Source organism: Grammomys surdaster, unplaced genomic scaffold (genome assembly GCF_004785775.1).
Source record: "Grammomys surdaster isolate TR1022 unplaced genomic scaffold, NIH_TR_1.0 171, whole genome shotgun sequence".
Lineage (NCBI taxonomy): Eukaryota > Metazoa > Chordata > Mammalia > Rodentia > Muridae > Grammomys > Grammomys surdaster.
In genome coordinates, this window is record NW_021604619.1 from 2,448,635 (window position 1) to 2,471,329 (window position 22,695).

A 22,695-nucleotide genomic window follows, 5' to 3' on the forward strand; every position below is an offset into this window, starting at 1 on the left:
AGAAACACAAGACAACTGTTTATTCCTTCCTCTCTTCCATATTTTACCTGCATATTTAGTGGTATTTCAGTGGCCATGTCACCACTGAAATGCACGTAATAACCTGCTATGCACTCCTGTCCCTTTGCCATAACTGCCAGCAATGAATGGGACCTTGTGGCCTCCAGGCCACATTTGATCTTCTGTCTTTTCTACAAAATAAGTTTTAATAGAACACAGTTTATTCAGTCAGGTATTATCTATGGTTAAACAGTTATTACAAGAGATTTTTATGGCCAACAAAACCTAAAATCTTTACTTATTGTTTTTAGACATTTGACCAGTTCTTGCTTGAGATTAAAGGAGGGAAGCTGCTGTTAACCTGGAGCTGGTGAAGCTGAGGCAGCAGAACATTAGCTAGCTTCAGATGAAGTAACAAGCATGAGGGATAAACTTCTTTTCCTATATGCCACCACCACTCTGAAGAACTCTGTCACCACAGCAGTAACGAGCGCATCGTGACCTCACAGCAGTCCCACTTGTCACTCACCCACGAGGTTGACACGCACTTGTTTCTGGTCACCTTTCTAGGTCTTTCTAGATCCTTCATCTCCTGGCCTCTAAATAACTGAAAACCACAAGGCACAGATTTTAAACCTCTTCTCTCCTAAAGCTCTGTATTTTCACTTTGTTACTGAGCTGAACGAATTTCATAATGTTCAATGATAGGTACCTACAAGCCAGTAACATCCAATTTTGTATTCCTCATCTAGACCTCTTTCTAAACTCTTAAGTCATCTGACTACCTAATTAAGGTCCCCTTCTATTGAAATTAGATCTTTGGTATAATAAGTATTTCCAATTAACTATGGCTAATCAAAACTCCTGATCTTCCATCCAGATTTCCTGCAGACTTTCCCCTCTGTATGGCAGATTCTAGTCTTCTGAGTTCCAGTCACAAACATACTCAGCAGCGCCTTTTGTCGCTTCTCTTCTCACATTTCTCATATTTAATTAATTCATCAGCAAATACTACCAAACCTATCTCAAATATGTAGCCCAAATTCAAGTAGAGGCCAGAAAACAAGGAAAGTCCCACGAGAGACAAAGAGGCTGTCAATTAGGACTGAGTAGTAGAACACATGGAACAGGAAAGCAGAAGAGGGAACAGTGGAGATAAAAAGGCTTACGTAGTAGCGTGGGGCAAGAGGCCAACAGAACCAAGTGTGTACAGAAAAAGCCAGAAGGAAATCTGATGCTTGATGATTACAAATTAAGCAACAACAAAAAAGGAGTAAGATAAACTTTGAATAGAGGGACCCTTGCATACATGGACAAAGCTGTTCTCAAATTTCCTTCCTAATGAAAGAGTGCCAGGGATGTGCTAATTCCATGAGGTGTTGGCCAGGAAGGCCCCAAGGTCCCCAAACAATGCATGCTATTTTTTACCAGAATTACAAGGCAAGATTCTTTAGCTGAATACACTACATATTTTATTATAGAGCATACAGAAGTCAAGCTGGGACTAAAGCAGACATGCCTTCTCTGTTCCAGAAAGTACCATGCAAACTGTTAGTGAATCTGTGCACTATACTAACAGACAAGGAACTGATACAACAGCGGCATGACTATAGGGGTGACCAACAACATGCTGATTGGATTTGAGGTTCAGTTCACAGGAGAGAATTCACATTGGTTACTGTAAACATTTCAAAAGCTTATGGCTAGGCCCTCGTTAAGAAAAAAAAAAAAAAAAGGTACTACTAGGATATCTGTTTACAAAATCAGTGTGATATGCCTAAGAAAGTGTCCTCTAAATATTTCAGTTTATGACCATACATCACTGCTACTGGTCAAGGAAGCTTCATTTTGCAGTGAGTGGTGATTAATGCAGAAGCTCAAATGGTCAGAGTCTGAGGCTAAGTGACTCCTGAATGCTCAGTTATAAACAAGGTATCTATCTATGTCACCCACTCCACAGCTCAGGAAGTAGAGGTAAAAGAATGTCAGAGCCAAAAAAGGGACGGGATGTTATGGAATGCTGTCTTCCAGGAATGACATGCCCAAGGCACTCTTGAGCACTCAGCAGCTGTCATTAGGATGGAGTCTTTTTCTCGAGGAGCAGGAGGGGTTCATGAGGCCTTGGCCCTCTCTCAAGAGCTATGGGCATTCAGTGATTGATGTGTGAGGGAGAGACATTTTCTTGAGTGCTGAAGCCACTGGTGAGTTGCGCACATCTTTAAAACACCCTTCATCTCTACTCCTGTAAGGAACTCTGAGTGAAAGAATGGGAGGGACCAGGAAGGATGGGGAGCAGGGGGAGGGAGGTTAGAGGTAAGGAAGGGGTGAATGCAGTCAGACACTTCGTGCACTAAACCATCGTCATAAAACCAATGTGTCAACAATTTGTCTATGCAAAACAAATTGTTAAATGCATTGCTTATGTTTATAAAATTTAATCAAAATTTGAATTTCTATATTTGCTAATGAGGTTATCCAGAATTATTTTACTAAAGGGACAGCAGAAATCCCCTTAAAAAATTTTTTAAAGCATTGAGGGGGGCTGAGAGAAAGGGGGGCATGACTCGATCTTTACTTAAATGTTGAAATGTCACATCTACGAAACCTCTCAAGACTATTTTCTTTCTCCCCCGCCCCCAAGGAATTCATTACTTGTATTTCAGTAAAGACAAAGCTGACAGACACTGGCTTTCCTTATTAAAATGTGCCTTTCCTGAGAGCTCGGCACACTCAGAGCCTCTCACAGCACATCTTTGATATAATACTGAAGAACTGGACAATTAGGTTCATTTCAAGTAGGTTTCAATTGTTCTGCATTTCCATCACTTACCAAGCCCTAGAAGATCAACAGTGGGCTCTGCAGCATTTTTCGGGCTGGTGCTTTTCTTAGGCTCAAGTTGTTGATCTTCTTTCTTCTGCAGCTTTGAAGTAAATCAACGGATTCATTGATTATTTTATTAATCAAACAAATATTTAAGTCCCACTTATGCATAATTTTCATGAAGTTAGTATAAGGATCCTAAAGCATTTATTATTATTTTTAAACAGGTAAGCATGGTCTTTGAACTTACAGTGGTAATTTTTATACAATGAGACCCCTGAATAGTGAATATTGAAATTTAACCTCTAAATGAAATTATTATGCCTTTTTCCACTTGGGATTGCACATATCATTTTATATGACAGGCAAATGCTATCACTGAGCTACACTCCTAACACCTACATTTTGAGTCAAAGTCTAAGTTGCCTAGGTAGGCCTTCAACTTGCAGGCCTCCTGCCTCAACCTCCCAAGTAGCAGAGACCACAAGAAAGCATCATCAGGCCCAGATTTTTTTTCTATGTATTTGATTATTTTGTTGGTATGTATGGGTGTGTGCATATCATAGTATGTGGAGTTTGAAGGCAGTGGCTCTCAACCTTGGGCTCACACAACTCTTTCACAGAGGCCACCTGGCACCACCAGAAAACACAGGTATTTACATTTATTACTCACAACAGTAGCAAAATTACAGTTATGAAATAACAATGAAAATACCTTTTTGGTTTGGGGTCCCCACAACATGAGTTAATACATTAAAAGGTCACAGCATTAGGAAGGTTGAGAACCAGTGATTAGAAAACCTCAGTCAACTATGTGAGGATCAGGTTAGGAGGATCTATAATTTACTAAGCAATTCTTTCAACAAGCAAGAACATAAGTCTACTCAAATAAAGCAATTCTATAAACCCTAAGGAGACTCCCAACCAGCGGATATCCCATTCAAATTATGGTTTTATTTGTAGAAGCCTGACTGCCCAATCTTTCTGTGATTTACAGTGCTACTCCACACACTAAAACTGGATAAAAGCTTACTTTCCAGCTGTCATATTTTTGACATTTCCTGTTTCTTTAAGTAACAGGTATTAACAGCTGATCCTCAAGAATGAGGTAACAATGTTCCTTTGCTGGCTAGTTAATACAGACAGCAGCACAGACGTAATCTGTAAGCTGTGGAATTTAACAAGTAGAATGAGGGAAAATGTAAACTAATGTCTCATTTGGATTCATCAGTGAAATGAGGTCATAAGGCATGCTATATAGCTCCCAAACCAGGAGAGACAGGCAGACCATAGAAGTACAATGTCTGAAAACAGAAACGCACTCTCAAGGGGAAAATGTTGAACTGTAACTGACACATTGCTGGAAGCCAGTGTGGACATGTCTGTGAGGAATTCAGGATGTGTATGTCAGGGCAGGGGACTGTTCACTCTTAAGTTTCAAAAGCCTGTTATCGTCTATCACACACCATAAGTATATGTTACATATTAGCTATATCTTCAGTTTTAGACATGGGCATAAGTAATAATACCTTTAAATTAATTTCAACTTGTTTTGTTATAAATGTTTTCTGACATTGTCTCAATATGCAGCCTCAAGTTCCTGCTTCCCTATTCTGGCTGCTGGCATTACAGTATGTATCATACCTAGTTAAAATTAAGCTTTAACCATAATCACTGAGTTCTTTCTCACTCTAAAGTTCATACTCTTTTTATTATACCATGCTACCAAAATAAACCCGTAAGTTTCTTTTATGTCAGGCATTTGTTCACAGCAGCAACAACAGTAACTAACAGAGTGAGGTAAGAGAAACTCCTTCTGAGCAAGCACCCTTTAGAAAGATGGGCTCCACCAATTATTATATGTGACCGGGAGCCAACTTGTTTTCTCAATTTTCCATTTCTTTTTTTGCATTAAATTTGTATAATAACTATACTGAAGCTTCCCAGGATTACACACGCAACACACTAAGTACAATGAACAGCACTTAGTAGAAACTTTAGAGTTGATTCTGTGCCCTCACCTGTCCCCCCTTCTTTTTATTCTCTATTTGGATGTTAGAGAATACACTGATAGGGCTCACACTGTATTACTGGTCATAGTACATGCTGGCAAGGCAGGCTGCTCAGTGGATTCTCAGCTTAGCTACACTTAACAGCTGTGTGATCAGGAATAAATTGCCCAGCCTGTATCTCTTAGGTTCATGCAATGAGTGTAAAGAATAATCCTATCAGCCTCAATCACTGCAAAGACTATGAAATAATATACCTAAAGGGCTCAAAAATTTAAGTGCAAACTACCTTAGGCACTTGGTAAATTCTAGATAATTCCATTCTTCTCAACAACACATCTAATTTAATTGTTGAGCCTTATACCTTGCTGCACTATTATTAACAGTAAGGTTTAACTCAGTAAACCTACTTTCTATCAAAGCACTCACTGAGAAGGTATTTCCTCATTTTCTATTTAGGAAAATTTCTAATTTTCAAAAAGGATAGTACAGCTTCCATGCCTACTAAGCAAAAGGCTTTCGTTCATTAAGTAGGAAGTGAAAGCTCTGCACATAAAGTAACTGGATTCCTTCCTTATTTTATTGCTTCACTTGCAATAAAACTTTGAAGGACTACAAAAACATTTCAGAAATTCCATGGGAAAAATGTTTTCTAATTTACTACAAAGCCTGTAACAGAACCTAAAATATGACTTTCTCCCAGGACACACACACACACACACACTCCTCCTCCCTCCCCCTCTTCTGTCTCTCATTTTAGTTACTTTAATAGTAACCAAGTATTAAGAAGCTATTACAACTCCAGCAGTTCCTCATGCTAGGCTTCAGGGTACTTTATAGTTATTTAACTATTACTGTCATCTCATATTACTTTCTGTAAGGCACTAACTTATTTTAGTCACTCAATGCTTCCTAGATTTACAATACTATGTAAAATAGTAAGAACACAGTAGACCATCTTCACTGTAAAAAAAAAATGATATCTCAAGCTAATTATGTACTCATTTAAAGTTAACCTTTCAAATACCAGGTCAGGGAGTGGGCATTTGAGCACCGCGAGTCCTGGATACTTCATAGATATTCAATGCTTAAGATTTCTTTATAACTCTTTGAGGGTAGTGCTCATTCCACTCACTGACAAGAGAGAACCAGTAAACACTATCTATGTAACTTAAGCTTCAATAAAGTAGACGTTTTAAATTTTCAAAAGCTAAAATCAAGTGCACTGCCTTACTAATCATTCGCTTTCCATGTTTCCACACATGTATGATGAAAAACATTCAAAACCACCACACCATACTTGTACAGCCCGTTTCTTTACAGCAATGATGTTCTCCACACCATAATTATACAGCCAGTTTCCTTACAACGAGGATGTTCTCCTTGACTCTAGCTTGTCTATCACACCTTCCTTATATACTACTGCCAAAATAGTCTGGAAAGAAAAAAAAAGCCCCTAACTTAGGTGCAGCGTCTCCTTTAGAAACCCACATATTAGCTGGGGAGGTGCCACACACCTATCAGCCAGCACTTGGGGCTGAGGAAGGAGTCAGGCTTTCAGCCTGGAGCTAACAAGACAGCAGAGTACATCTCTACTGAAGATGTTTGTTTCCAAGCCTGGTTGATCTGAGTCAATCCCCAGAACCCATATGGTGGAGGGAGAGAACCAACTACAGCAAGCTGTCCTCTAACCTCCACACACTCTGGTGGACATGACTTGCTAGAACACACACACACAACACATCAATTCAAGTGTAGCTTACAACTGTAAGAAAAGAGCTTGCACTGGCCTGAGACGTGAGGGACGGGGAAAGAGAAGTCAGGAAGGGGTGTGCTCCAGAGCCGCTCCTCAACCAGAAAATCAAGGCCACACTGTGAGCGCATTCTTCCTCGGCTGTCCTTTTTACTGCTCCTCAGATATGGACTCGGATTTGTCCAAATTCACACTTTCTTTCCAGTTTCCAAAACTGCCTTCAGGCTGCCTCGTCAGTCGGGCATCTTCTTCCCTTCCTTCCACAATGAAACTGCTCATGCTACAAGATCTAGCTCATCCATTACGAAGCACAGCATCCTCCCTGAGCTTTTAGGTCTCATCTCGACCTTGTCAGCGTGCACTGCAGTCTCACTGTGCATGACACTCATAGGGTCTCTGGGAAGGGGATACTTGTTTTGTGAGGATCTCAGATGATGTACACCCACATTTATATTTGACTAGAAATCATGGTCAGAAGGCTGGGCCCAGTACGGAGAATTAACTGTAGAGTTACTTGCTGAAAGGCTAATGTTTGGAATTTCATAAATATCCAGAAAGTCTTTAATATAGACATACAATAAGATGGTAATTTTAGATTATTTTTTAAAAAGAAATGTTACCTTTTCAGTTGTTAGTGGTTTGGCAGGCTTTTCTGGCTCCTTTTCTCTCTTTTTCTCGTCCTTTTTTTTTTCCTTTTCTTTCTAAAACATAGCCCAAAGTTTTTGTAAGTTTACATTTAAAACTTTTAGAAGCGTTTAGTTCAATTTTGTTTTATTAGTTTAAATCATCATTTGAGAAAGACAGATATATCAAGTGCTTCCATTGTCCACATGCTACTGAAATCTTAAAGTCAAAGCAATTTTATTTTCTCATCCATGTTATATGCTAAATGACAATACAGAGGATTACTCAAAACTTGAGTAAGACAATTTAAACTTCAGAATTTGTTTTAAATGGTGAGAACTCCACTCAGCAAACTCTCACGTTTTCATCAGACTATATAACTATACATGTGTGTATGTATATAGATAAGCATATGTGGGTGTGTATATATATGAAGTATTTTATACACACACAATATGTGTAAGAAGTAAACCGACTGATAGGACTTTTTTTTGAGACAGTGTGTCAGTATATAACTCTGGCAATCTTGGAACTCAATCGGTATACCAGACTGTCCTGAAACTCAACAGATCTGCCTGCCTCTGACTCCCAAGTGGGTTAAAGACATGCATCACATGTCCAACAGGACAGACTTTAATTGTGACATAAAGTAATACTGTATCAGTAAAACACGGGAGTTAAAATACAAAATTATTATAATTTCCAAAGTAACCACAAAATATTTTCAGGTCATTATCATAGTTTTATGTATTTATAAAAAAATATAGAAAATTTCTCATTAAAAATACTAAGAACAGTGCATGAGGCCAGAACCAAATAACTGGTGTAACAGTTACAGTAAACCAAGATGATGGTACTATGATGTTCACCGTGTATACTCCAAGGAGAATTACCAACAATAACAACAAATCTTACAGATCACTATATACAGATAGAGAGAAGGGGGACGGGGAGGGGGAGGAGGAGGGAGGGAGGGAGGGGGAGAGAGAGAGAGAGAGAGAGAGAGAGAGAGAGAGAGAGAGAGAGAGATTGATTTTAAAAATTTAAGTACATGAAACAGTCAAGCTATATGCAGAGCAAATCCATCGCTGCCTTCAGCTCTGAGGTGGCCTCTGTCAGTGCTTATTTATTTTCCATGGCCGAATCAGTAGAGAGCAGTGCAATTCCTAGGCTGTGATGTGGGCTGACTGAGCTCCAGAGGACACATACCACTCACATAAAGTTTGAAACAACAAGAACACATTCCTTGGAAGTATGAATGCCAGTATAAAGCTACAAAATAATAAAATAATTTAAAGCACATGCTTGCACACATAAAAACACAAACCTGACAGTGACAATGGTGGACAGGTCAGGGTGTTAACTACCTCTTATGCACAAGGAGTAAAGTGACTAAAAGAAAGTCAGATGAGAGATCTTGATGTGATAACAACATTCAGTTTACACACTGATAGATAATAGCTATATAGTGATTGCTCATAAGTATTCATTAAAGTCAACATAAATTTAATGTACACTTATTTTTAAAAGGTATAGAAACAGAATAGTGTAAACTAAAGCAGGATATCAATATGAGAAATTATATTTCAGTACCTGTGGCAAAATATAAAAAAGAAAGAAACTTGGGCACTCATCCAAAATTTTAAAAAATGACAAGTCTATTTATGGTATAAATAGGAATGCCTTCAACTATAAGCTAAAGAATTTGGAGCAAAATTGTAGAGCAAGTCTCCTGCTACCCTCTCCTTTACTGACAAGTAGTGTGAGTCATGGTAAACTGGTAAGTGCACTTGTACAGACACCAGCAAACAGTGTACGTGTAGCACAATGGGAATACAGGCAAGCTTCCTTGTCTTGGTGTTTATTACCAACTAGAAGCATATAGTTAGTTGGAAAGAGGGAACTTTAACTCAACAACTGCCTGGGTCAGACTAGTCTGTGGTTATAGGAAAGCTTGTCTTGACTGACGTGGGAGGGCTTAGGCCCCTGTGAGGGTCCCCTCCCTATAGACAGGGCCTGGGTCACATAAGAAAGCTAACAGCACAAATAAGCAGCATTCCTCCATGGTGCTTAGGTTCCTCCTCCCACTGCCCACAATAATGAACTGTGTGACCTACAAGTGTAAACCAAAATCAACTCTTTCTTCCCCTGCTATTGGTCATGGTATTTATTATAGCAACAGAAAAGCAAACTGGAACAACCTAGATAAAAAGTTTCTATTTAAGGCTCCTTATAAGACTACAATCCTCTCCAGCCATCTGTTTCAATCATGCTTTTCAAGAACAAAATAAATGTAACATAAAACTGTACTTTCTGAATCCTTAAAGTGATAAAGCATAAAGAGCAATCTACTTCAACTACCAAATGAGCATATATGAAACTGGTCTAGAAAAAGCCATCTAGGAAGTAGGTTATTTCTAAGAATATTTTTTTATCTGCCCAACTACTTGGGAGTTCAGAGTAAAAGTAAAATATAAGCCTTTGGGGCTAGAAGTATCATCTATATGTGACTCAACCAAAACCCAAACCAAACCTGCATTTCCAAAATACATCTATGCACACTTTAGTGTCTAATTTAATCATTACAAAAACTATCTGAAACTACTGTCAATGCTGCCTTCTTACAAATGACAAAACAAAACTTAGGAAAGTAATACTCAAAACACAACAACTAAGCAGCATCCCTTTGTGCTGATGGGCCACATATGCTAAGCACTCCTGTGTCATTGCTCGCTGAAGCACAGTGGAGCATCCGTGTCACCTTATGTTATTCCTTATATTACAGCTAGTAACTACTGAACCTTTCTGTGCTAGGCATCTTCACAACAAATTTGTGAAATAAGTAATTATCCCTACATTACAAGAAAAATAAAACAAGCAAAAAGTATTTTATAAATTATAATACGTCTTCTAGATATAAATTAGTAATGTTTAGTGAGAAAAACTGCCCCCTGTTAATAAGCTAAGTAAATTGTTCCTTCACCTCTCAGAGCTGTTAGTTATTTCTATGGTTGGGATGTTTGTGGCCACTTCAAAATATGTATGTTGAGACTAAATCCCCACCACTGTGAGACAGAATTAAGAGGTGAGGGCTTCTGGGAGGTGATTAAGTCACAAGAGTGGAACCCTTATGACTGGGATTAGTGTCCTTGTAAAAGAGGCCCCAGAGTGAGTCTTACCCATTTTCACCAAGTGAGATCACAGCAAGATGTCATTCTATGAATAAGCAAGGGAGCCCACACTAGACACATGGCCTTGGTCTTGAACTTTACAGCCTCCAGAACTGTGAGAAATAGATTACTGTTGTTCAAAAGCTACATCACATGTGGTATTTTGATACAGCAACCCCTACAGAAACAAAGTTATTTTTCAAGGAAAACATCATAAATGGAAAAGGCTGGTATCTCAATCACCAGGATTAGTGGACATACATGAAAGCACCCAAAATAAATGTACCTAGTTACATTTAATAAAGACAAAGTGCATGCCTTGACTCCCCTTTATACTAGAATTTCAGCTAATGAAACACAGCTGACTCCAGTTACAGAATGACCTGGGCTTAGAGGCAACATTAACAACTTGGGCTCTAAAGTAGGATCATAGAGTCTGACGCAGAGATGATGCTTATGCATATGATAAAAAGCTGAAAAAGAAGAGAGGAGGAATATGAAAGAAAAAGAAAGAAGAATGAGGAGGACAGGAAAGAAAAGGAAAGGGGAAAGAAGGAAAGGAAGAAGGAAAGAAGAAACAGGTAAAGAAAAGGAGGAAAGGAGAGGACAGAACAGGACTAAGACAGGACAACAGCCAAGCATGGTGACACACACTGCAATCTCAGCACTCAGGAGGAGGATCAGAAGTTAAAGATCACCCTGAACTACATTGAAACCTTGTCTCAAAATAAGGGAAGGTGGAGGAAAGGAGGGAAGACAGGGAAAAGAACACAGCTCCCCAAAACTGAAATTGAACCTTCAAATCATCTGAACCTGTTTACCCTGAACTCTGCACTGCATGTTCTGATAACCTGCTATTCTCACAGGCATGGCTTTGGTGGTTCAGCAAACATTTAGACTCTACTGCTCATACCTCGATATCTCTGAGTTGTATCTACCAGGCATCTGTAACCTCAAAAACATGTCCAACTTTTAAAATTCATCTCCTGTTCCTTTTCTCTCTTCAAGTCAAATCCTTTTCTCCAACATGCATCCTTATCTCACTGTAGGTCACTATCACATGGAGATGCTCAAGTTGGGAATGGAAGCAAAGGCTTCCAAAGCATCCCCTTCTAGTTACTAAATACCACATACTCCACCTCAAGACCTCACAAAACTACTCTTTTCTCTGTCCCATTTTACCAGACATCTCTGTCAATCTATCCCTGGATTAAGCCTAGGTTTTCTTCTTATTTTTTTATTGGTTATTTTAATTATTTACATTCAAATGTTATCCCGCCTTCCCAGTTTCCCCTCCACAAACCCCCTATCACCTCCCCTCACCCAAGCCTCTATGAGGGTGCTCCCCCACAGCTGTCCCCTGTGAGGCTCTGCCAGAGCTTGACTAATACAGTTGCAGTGTAGATGAAGGCAGCCAAACATCAGACTAAGCCTAGTTTTTAAGGCTTTTCTTCACTCATTACCACAAAATTCACTTCCCCAAGAGCCAGTAGAACAATGTTAGAATAAGAAAATCTGATCCTTCACCTCTTTCCCCTTAACACTCATTGTTAAAGTACCCACTGCCTTCAGGTTAAAGCCAATCACCTTCAGTGGATTCTTGCCACCTTTCCCTACTTCTCTCCCCCTTGCAGTCCTATTTCCTTCATACTATTCAACCTGCAAGTCCTTAAACACAGTACTCCAACCATACTTTCTTCACAAGCTGCTTTCTCTACCTGGAATACCTCCTGATCCTTAGAGCTAGCATGTGCCTATTCAGAATACAAAATGCACCAGAAGTTTATTTTCTATATAACAGTAGCTAAGCTCTCTCACTCACAGCATACATATACTGCATTATAAACTACTGCGTAGTTACCTATGTGCCCCCATTAGACTGTAAAGTCTACAAGGGTACAGTTACATCTTATTTGGCTTTGTGTCCAACAAGTCTAGCATGCCATTTGTCAAGAAGTAGACACAGGAAAAGGTAGAAACAAAGGAAATTAAAACTCTCAAATGTGCACACACAAGACTTGAAGAATACAGAGTGGTTGTAACTTCACCTTCACTCAGAATAGACTCTAACAACCCATCACTGACCATTCTAAATTCACCAGCATATAAAATATGTATTTTTATATAACAGTTAATATTTCTTCAAAAGGAAATCTGACAGTTTTCAAATGCTTAAGGCAACACCACCATAGTCAGAAAAGGGTTTTTTTTTTTTTTGACCAAAAACCTACAGATTAAAAGAATTCAACAACAATGTATCATTAAAATTCCTAAGGTAGTAACGAATATAGCAACAGAGAAGTTACTTAACAGCTACATATAGTAACAGTTCCCAAATCAGTCACTCTGAAGTTTAATATAGGCTGAAACCTTTAATCACACCAACTGCACAGAACAAGACTCAGTAAATTAATGTATTTGACATTTTTCATTCTGGAGATCATTCAAAGCATGAATTCTCCAGGTGTTCCTAAATCACAGCATCGTGAGGGGAAGCCCACCTAGCAAAGAACGGTACAAATGCACATGCAACAAACATTACTATACCTCTAATTTGTTTTTATCAACAGCAGCTTGCAGAGAAGGGGAGGATACCAAAGGCTGAAGAGGGGCGTCAGAAGAGGAAATCTAGATGTGCAGATGCAAAGTGAGGAAGGAAAGAGAAGAGAAGGCGGTGGTCAAAACCAACAGACATCAGCAAGAAACAAACACTCATGCATTGCTGATAAAAGTAGTTAAAAGAATGTTAACAAAGTAAAACATTTCATCAAGAATACGTATGTTTTTAAAACAATGTCTATGTGAAATATTTAAAAAAAGACATAGTAGTAGAAACTGTATATATTTAAAATGGAGTTTTCTAAATCGTACTTACACAAGACCATAACAAAACTATCTTAAGTATAATTTTCTCTGATAACTCATTAGCAGTCAAAGGTTACCACCAAAACTCTAGTAGTTTGAAGCAAGAAAAAAGTTTTTATGCAACATAGAAGGAGAGCAAAAATAATTTTTTGTTTTTGATAACTTTAAAAATAACTTTAAAATAAAGGGGACATAATAATAGTTAATTAAATTTTTAACCTGATGTTTAAGAAAGCATAGGCAAAGAGTGGGAGAAAAGTTAAATTAGTGTAACAGGTGAGTAGCAAGAGACTTATTACAAAGTAATTTATTCACGAGATCCTGAAAATGAGCATGCAGACAGAAGTCTCAGTGCTGCCCTGGAACTCGATTACTAAAGCACTGAGTCAGAATTCACCTGAAAGCTTTGCACACATCTTCCCACCCAACGTCTACATGCATAGATGATTAACAGAAACACTCTCTTACTGCTCTCTTTACTGCAAAAATGTAACTGAGTATGTTTACCACACACATGGCAGATCTTTGGAGCCATAAAGCTGATGTCTCTATATTTCCCTGTCATACTGGTTGTGCCTATGGGGATTTGGAGTTGCTATTATAGATGAGCCATCATATGATGTCAAAATAATACTCCAAGGTGCCAAGTCCTCCTTCAATCTGCTAGCTAATTATGACAGTAGTTCTTGAATCACTGCAGAAGTTTGTTTCCCCTTTGTATAGTGTTGGATCTGGTAATTGTGTAAACTAGCCACTTAATTAATATTAAACCAAGCCCTACATAAAAGTAAATGCACATCACAAGGAAATGTAGATATTCCATTCAGAGAATGTCAAACTAGCCAGGAATGGTGCATACACCTTTAATCCACAGCACTCAGAGGCAGAGGCTTGTGAATTCCAGGCCAGAGAGGGTACCTAACAAGATGCTGTCTCAAAGAGGAGAGAGGACTGGGTCAAACTGTACTTTGGAGCCTGACTGAAAGCTGGTGATTCCTAGAGATATTTATTAAATTTCATGTAAATGTAGGATAAAAACGTGAGATCACTAATTAGGTAACTTGTATCATAAAACTTCTTTGTACAAACTTGTAAAAAAAAAAAGCAGGACATAAAATCATGAAAAGTGAGAGGGGCATTCAGCAGATCCAGAAACAAAAGGACAATCTATTATAAAAGTGACCATTGTCCTCTTCAGGAGGTGTAAGAGAGGACAAAAGAGTATGTTCTCTTGGAAGTTCTCAATCTCTCGAAACCATCTACTTCTCAACCCTCACCAGCTGCCCTATTGTAGAGAGCACTACTGTCATCTGGGAGTTCTCCTGCCTTCCCCAGTCCACTCTCTACACTAAGTGACCCTCACATGCAAACTTCATCTTCAGTAATTTACACACATTACGTAACGACAAAGTCCACATTCCTTACCTAGATCACACCTAGTGTACTGTATCACCCTTTCCTTTCCTGCTCTGGCTACACTCTGCTAGTCAGTCACCTACAACTCCTCCTGCTCTCAACTCCTGTCTGCCTCTACTGACTTGTGGGAGCCTTTACTCTTTTTAGACCCTCTAGTTCAAATGCCCACTTTAGTAGTTCTTTCTTTTTGATCTCACATGGCTTTTTCTAGGAATCCAAGTATTCATTGATTGTTCTTCACTGGGACATAGCCCAGGTTGGCCTTGAATTCACTCTGTAGCCCAGGCATACCTTGACCTTGGGATCCTTCTGCATCAGGCTCTTGACTAAGACTCTAGGTCAGCATCACCAGGGCAGCCTACTGAAGACATTCCTTATAACTAAAAATAAATCCCCAGCAATAAGAAGACTCTGCTCTAGCCTCTCTCACTCTCATGATGGATTCTAGTGGCTTGGCTCACAGATACCCTGAAGCAGAGGCAGAGGCAGCAGTGTGACACTTTTCTGAGGTCACTATTTCCATTTTGGTCAAGCTTCAAGAATGGCATATATAGCTTGTCATGCTAGTCTTTTTTTTTCCTGAGAATACTTTTATTCCAGTCCATTGTGTTAAAGCTTGTCTTTAACAATATCAACTTGTTGGCAGCCAAAGTACATGGCTTGAAACTAAAAATGGACCCCCAAACAGAGTTATTAATTTAATAGGCTGGCAAGCCAAGGACAGGTAAGATTCTTGACAAAGCCTTATCAATCTAAGACAGAAGTGAACTGCTTTTGATAATGCATATTCCATGATGGGTAAGGAAGGCATTCTTGTCAGAACAACCTAAGACAGGCTCAGTCTTGTTTAAGAAATAAAAAAGGGGTAGAGGTGGAGAGCTTTTGGGGCTGCTTGGCAAGAATCTGACATGGGCCAAGGACAAGGAAATGGGCTGCTTGGCAGGAATATGACATTGGCCAAGGACAAGGAAGAAGGCTTCTGGCAGGAATCTGACATTAGGCTAGAACAAAGAAGTAATTTCAGGCAGGAATCTAAATATTAGGCCAGAACAAAGAAGTAGGCTTCAGACAGGAAAATGACTTTGGGCTAGGACAAGGAAGTAGGCTCAGATATTTTGGTCACTCTGATAAGCTCTTAGAAACAGTGATCATGGGAATATTCACAGGATTTTGTTTATTGCCTTGCTTGTTCCTTGACTTTTAGCATCTATTGTATTGCTAGTTCCTCAACCTAGAACTGACCTTAATATTTGCATGTAATTAAAATGGTAAAAAACACAAAAAGGAGAAGGAGGGATAGGATAGGATAGGGAGGTTATTGAGAAGAGGGATAACATCTGAAATGTAAATAAATAAAATAACCAATAAAAAATTTAAAAAAAAAGAAATGACATTTGGTTTGCTGCAGTTTATTGCTTTGTCAAGTTTGAAATCTGTTATAGAAAATCAAGAAGCAAATCAGTACTTTGTTTTGAAACTGCCTTATGGTTCACTCTTAAAATAAGAAAACAAATTAAAAGCAGTAATATATCCTGACAACATTAAGATTAACACTGAAACAGAAAACATAATTTATAAAAAAAAAAAAGACATTAAAGCAAATTAGGGCTATTTAATACAGGAATTAGAGCCACATAAAACTCAGTAGTCATGCAACACAGTCCATTATTGTCATGCTGGGAAGCATGGCAGCACGCAGGCAGACACAGTCCTGGAGGAGCCAGGAGTTCTACATCTTGATCCAAAAGCAGTCAGTAGAAGACTATTTTCCAGGCAGCTAGGAGGAGAGTCTAGAAGCCCACCACAACAGTGACATGCTTCCTCCAACAAGGTCACACATACTCCTACAAGGCCACGCCTCCTAATAGCACCACTCCCTGGGCCAAGCACCATGAACCACCCCAGTCAAGGAAGCTGAACCTGTACTACTTTGCCAGCTCTCAACATTGTTACCAAAAAAATCCCAATATGTAAATAGCTGTAACTAACATGTTTTACAATAAAGAAACTGAGCTGTCTGTTTTGAAATCTACTTACAAACATCAATTGGTGAAAAATGAAGATTTTACTTACATTTGTGATAGCTATGGCATTTTTATCATAGTATTTCTTCTTTTCATATTTATCTCTGATGAAAAACTCTACTGCTCTGAAGACAGATAACTTAAGGAAAAAGAGAGTTCAGCCCCATGTACATTCCCCTTCATCTGTTCCCCCCAAATGGCCCACTCTAATTTCTCTATGCCTCAATCCCCACTTGCTCATCTATTCTGTTCCATAACCCACTTTTCTTTATCCCACAGAAAGTGTATTTATTTCAGGAAAACTCATTCAAAACAAACAAACAAATAAATCATCCAACTTAAAAACAAACCAGCATAACTGTTAATTCTAGAACCACCACACCCAGCACCTTCAGTTTAGCTCAGGTTCATTTTGCAATGAGCTAGCATCCATGCAGTACTCAGAATACAGCTAACAGTGTGTGCTACATGCTGTATACTCATTTTTTTAATTCCTCTCAACAATCAATTAATGTACTGGGTAAATGTACTATAATATAATGGCTATTTTCACATCATAAATGAATTAACAACTCAAAAAGATTAAGTGGCTGATTCCAACATGATTTTTCTTACCTTACCAGCTTTATCATGAATGGGAGAAACTCAGGATTTCCTACATACTAAAATAGTGGCCAATCTTTTTTTTTTTTTTGCAAAGACAAGGAATGCACAACTTCAGTAGCTACAACTAAGGTTTCCACTTACAACCAGAAAGCTTTTCAGCATTATCTTCGTAAAGAATATTATGAAAAAAAAAATTACACAAGGCCAAGTTTATCTGTTTGATACTGTTTTAGAAAAATGAAAGATTAAGGCAGGTGAAAGCATTAAGACTCTCCTAATTATTAACAGAAAACTATTTAGAAAACATTAAAATGAATTACAACATTATTTTTTTTCAGTTCCAAGGAAATCACTTGAAGAAGAGCTATGCTGGTTTTGGTTGTTCTCATTTTCCATGAACTGCTTATGGCAAAACCACTCAGAGAGTGGGTTACATCCCACTCCTGATTTCCATGAAACAGGTTCTCACTATGTAGCAAACTGTAAGTTGGCACATAAGACCTTATACCTCCACCTCTGAGCACTGATGGAATTATATGTCCACCTGTGCAGATAATTTCCAATAATTAATGATACTATAAAACCGTTCACTTCTTCCTAAGTATCAACATACAATATTAATGGTAAAAGTACGCTAACTCGTTTTACATATACAATATATAAATTCAAAGGATACTGATCTGTCTGTGGTCTTCGAAAGTTCTCTGGAAGATTGGCTTCATACAGTAGTCTTGCTTTAGTATTTCCCATATCTTGCATGCACTGTAATAAAAAAGATGGCAAATCTTTTCATTATTCACACAAACAAAAGTAATTCTGACATACACATATACAAATCCTGAGTAACAGTTACTATTTCCAACATATATTCTTCTCCTTAAGATAATAATTTAAATCCTAACTATAAGGATAATGATTCAAGTTTCAAACAGAGGCATTATATTTAATCCTTCATCTTATAAACACATGTGACTCCAAGATTTACTAAATGTCATTTACTGTGAATGCAACCCTACCTTTGTACTTATAACTTCTTAAAACTGAAATTCCTGACATTTTGTGGGTAGTTCTAATATTTACAAAAATGAAATGTTTGAACAGTGCTGGCATTTCCAGGACTACCAACTTAAGATCATATTTACTACAGAGTTTATTCTAGAATTTTCATAATTTATAGTTAGAAAGATTACCATGGAAGCCTGATAAAAGAGAGGGCACTGCCTAGAATTTCACATAAGTACATTAGCTGCTTGGAATGATAACCCTTTGAGAGTCTACTAAAAGCTTTCCCCCCCCCCAAAAAAAAACCCATCTTTGTACTTTAATAGCTCAATTCCACATAAAAGTATAGACCGCTTCTGTAGTGTTCCCCAGAGGTTCACTTGTTAGGGGTCTGCTTCCCAAAGTGGCACCACTGGGAGGCAATGGGACCTCTAAGTGGAGCCAGTGGGAGTCATTAGGGCCTCTTCTGACTCAGAATAGGACAGTTCACTTCACCTTGCACTCCCCACCATTGTCATCCACTGACCTCAATATAGCCAAAAGCAATAAAGCCTAATCTTGGACTGGTACCTTCAGAACTATCATCTAAATAACACACTTCTGTTACAATTTAATCACTTCAGGTACAGAATACACAAAACTAATAACAAACCTCTCTCTCAAAAAATCTAAGAATTCAGAAAACAGAAGAATGCAGTGTGTAATTGATGATATCTTACATATACCAGATTATATAAATGGACATGCTTTTATAATCATAAATCTTTTTATTTTCATTTTCAGTATGTGAGTGTTTCACTTTCACATGTGTATATATAGCACATGTGTGCCTGATGCCTATTGGAGCCAAAAGAAGGCATCAGCTCATCTGAACTGGAGTTACAGATCACTGCTAGGCAACATGGGGTCCTGGGACCCAGACTCAGTCCTCTCCAAGAGAACTAAGCAAGCTTCATCACTACCAATATCTACTGAATGCATTTATTTAAGTACGGCAGTAAAGATTCATCTTGGCACACACATAATTCATCAATTATTCATACCAATTATTAACACTGTTCTAGTGACATTACTCACTGCAACTAGACAGTAGGCAAAGTAACAGCATAAAGATCAGGAAGGAGGAGGAAATATGAAATGAGCTACTCCACAGGACACAGCTGCCGGAACAGGACTGTGTAGAATCGTGGTTGGTTTGTGTACTAGGACTGGTGGAGAAGCTTAGTGACATCACAGATGCAAAGAGAACTTTGGGGGAGAATCCAGTTTCTAAAAGTAGACTAGAGAACAATGGAAGAAAGAGGCAAGCAGAGGAGCAGTGGAGATGAAGAGGCAATGTCAAACAAGCGATACGACGACAACGGGCTGCAAAAGACAGCTGTCATTTGGAAGTGAGAAGGAAGGTGGCATGAACCAGCTGTCCTCAGAGTTTCAAGATATCACATACTAGAAATGCAGAAAAAGCTCTGCCCTATACCTAACAAAGGAAATACATTATGACTGTGCTGTCACACATTAGCCTCAGTTCTCTATGTGCATGCATTTTTACTTACGTGCAAATACACGGCTGCATGTTAAACTACCCTGAGATAGGTATTACAGAAATTTTACACGTAACAAAACTGAGATGTAACAGGCCTAAGTTTTTATAATTCAACTCCGAACAGAATCAACAGAAACCACAGCCAGTAGTTTAATTTTTGGCTCTGTGCAATAAAACTAGGATTATTGTCTTACATGGTTTACAAACACCAAGCTCTGCTTCAGAGACTTGGTTCTCATTTTAGAGGTTAGGACACTGAGGCATAAAGAGGGTACAGGATTGTTCTGCTCAGTACCACAGGTTCTCTCTCAACCCTTTTTACCAATGTACAGATGGTCAGAACGCACACTCAGAAAATTTCACTGTAAGCACATTCTAACTGTTCTCTTCCTTGTTAGTGGGGCTGGGTATGGGTCTGGTTTGAACTGATTTTGGATACAGGGACTTGTGTTGCCCAGGCTAGCCTGGAATTTGCTATGTAGCTGGAGATTAAACATCTGATTTTTCTGAGCTCTGCGGTTACAGAAGTGCACCATAGCACCTAGACTAGTCTTCATTGTTAAACTACCACTACTGCTATTAAAATACCGTTCTTTAGTCTTTTATCCACAATGCTTTAGAAAAAGAACGGACAGAAAAGGAAAATTTCAGTTGCTTGTCCTTTGGCAAATAATTCAGTTTTCCTGAGCTGGTGGAAAATGGACATTTAGAAAAAGGGGACAATAAATGGCATGTTTCTCAGGAGAAAACACAAGGGCTAATAAAATGACTCAGTGGGTATAGGTGCCTGCTGCAAACCTTTTAACCTGAGATAGAGCCCCAAAACCCACAAGGTAGGAGAAAACCCAAACCCAAACCCAAACCCACTACCTAGGAAGACAACAGTTACAGTGGACTTTTCTGAATGTGATCTGACCATCTGTACAAAGGTAAAAAGGACTGACAGAGAACCTGTTGTACCTGCCTTACAGCCTCGTACTCCATGCTCATTCTATCCCTAATAAATAAATGGAAAAAAAAAAGCCTAAGAGAAAAGGCATTATATTTTTAATTATTTGTAACCAGGAGGAAATGTACCCTAGGGGTTATAAATGAGATTTCTTTACTTTTACCATCTAGTTTTTAGGAATCCTGTCAGACTGTAAGTATTAGACATAGTTCTGAAAAACACATTTTCCCCACACCCTTAAAAAACACATTTTAAAACCTGTTTTCACTTTTCTAGGAGAAATACTTGTATTCAAGCCATCAAAAATTCGAGTGTATGTATTAAGTATTTTGAGTATAATCCTGCTTTAGTGAGGCTGATCATCCCCCTCTCAATAGCTTTTTCTACTTCACCCGGACTTAAATGTGAACAATGGAAAAGTATGAATTACAAGTCAATATTTCTATTAAGACTTTTAAAAACAGATTTAAGACATTAACTTAAAATTAAGACTTTAAAAACACATTTGGTAAACAGAATGTACTGATTCTAACAAAGGTTATCAGAAGACTACAAGATCATATTGGATACAAAGTCAATGTCCATTCATGCTTATAAAAACATAACAGAATATTGAGGGTCATAGTTATGATATACCAGCTAAGTAGAACATACTTTAAAGTTAATGGTATTTAGCACTGCCATTAGATTCCATCTGTTCTTTAAGATATGAACCAATGTGTTAGCCGTAAGTACAATTAGTTTATCATGAAAACAAAACTTATATTCAACAATTTGAGTTTTAAAAGTTTTACAGGCTGTATATGTATGGGGTGGGGAGGGGGCTCATATCAGCTGGTGTGTGCTGCCTGGTTGGTGGCTCAGTGTCTGAGAGATCTCAGGGGTCCAGGTTAGTTGAGACTGCTGGTCTTCCTACAGGGTCGCCCTCCTCCTCAGGTTCTTCCAGCTTTTCCCTAATTCAATCACAGGGGTCAGCAGCTTCTGTCCACTGGTTGGGTGCAAATATCTACATCTGACTCTTTCAGCTGCTTGTTGGGCCTCTTCTCAGAGGACAGCTATGCTAGGCTCCTAGTACACCATAGCATCAGTAATAGTGTCAGGCTTGAGAGCCTCCCCTTGAGCTGGATCGCAATTTGGGCTGGTCACTGGACTGCCTGCCTTTCCTTCAGTCTCTCCTCCATTTTTGCCCCTGCAGTTTTTTAGACAGGAACAATTCTGGGTCAGAGTTTTTGACTGTGGGATGGCAACCTCATCCCCCTCCACTTGATGTCCTGTCTTTCTACTGGAGGTGGACTCTATGAGGCCCGACACATACAGCAGAGGACTGCCTAGTCTGGCCTCAGTGAAAGAAAATGCACCTAACCCTTGTGGGACTTAAGGCCCCAGGGAGTGGGGAGGTCTGGGGGGGGGGGGGACATCCTCTTAGAGACAGGGGAGAAAGAATTGGATGAGGAACTATTGGAGGACGGACAGGGTGGGGTGGGGTGGGAGGGGGAGAATAACGACTGTAAAAGAAAAGTTTAAAGATAATTTTTTAAAAAGTTCTAATTTCAACCATGTAGTTAGAGGCACATTCTCTTGAATTTATAATCCCAATTCATTTTAATGTGGCATTTAAATAAAACTGGATTTCACTCACAGGAAAAAAAAAAAAAGATGTTTTACAGGCTAAAAAGAATTGAGGGCCTGGCGGTGGTGGTGCACGCCTTTAATCCCAGCACTTGGGAGGCAGAGGCAGGCAGATTTCTGAGTTCGAGGCCAGCCTGGTCTACAGAGCGAGTTCCAGGACAGCCAGGGCTACACAGAGAAACCTTGTCTCGAAAAACCAAAAAAAAAGAAAGAAAGAAAGAAAGAAAGAAAGAAAGAAAGGAAGGAAGGAAGGAAGGAAGGAAGGAAGGAAGGAAGGAAGGAAG

General features: G+C 38.8%; 1 protein-coding gene across 2 annotated transcripts in view; it reads right to left on the minus strand.

The window, feature by feature from the left end:
- Nucleotides 1-22,695, minus strand: part of Smap1 (small ArfGAP 1) — a 76,539-nt gene that overhangs the window by 10,863 nt on the left and 42,981 nt on the right. Inside the window, exons 3-7 of one of the 2 annotated variants that reach the window (XM_028767234.1) lie at nucleotides 17,965-18,050; nucleotides 16,732-16,807; nucleotides 12,925-13,005; nucleotides 7,204-7,284; nucleotides 2,831-2,921 (exon numbers count right to left, since the gene is read on the minus strand). In XM_028767234.1, coding sequence (XP_028623067.1) covers nucleotides 2,831-2,921; nucleotides 7,204-7,284; nucleotides 12,925-13,005; nucleotides 16,732-16,807; nucleotides 17,965-18,050 — 415 coding nt within the window. The remainder of the gene's footprint in view (nucleotides 1-2,830; nucleotides 2,922-7,203; nucleotides 7,285-12,924; nucleotides 13,006-16,731; nucleotides 16,808-17,964; nucleotides 18,051-22,695) is intronic. The other variant, XM_028767233.1, reaches the window with a different exon arrangement.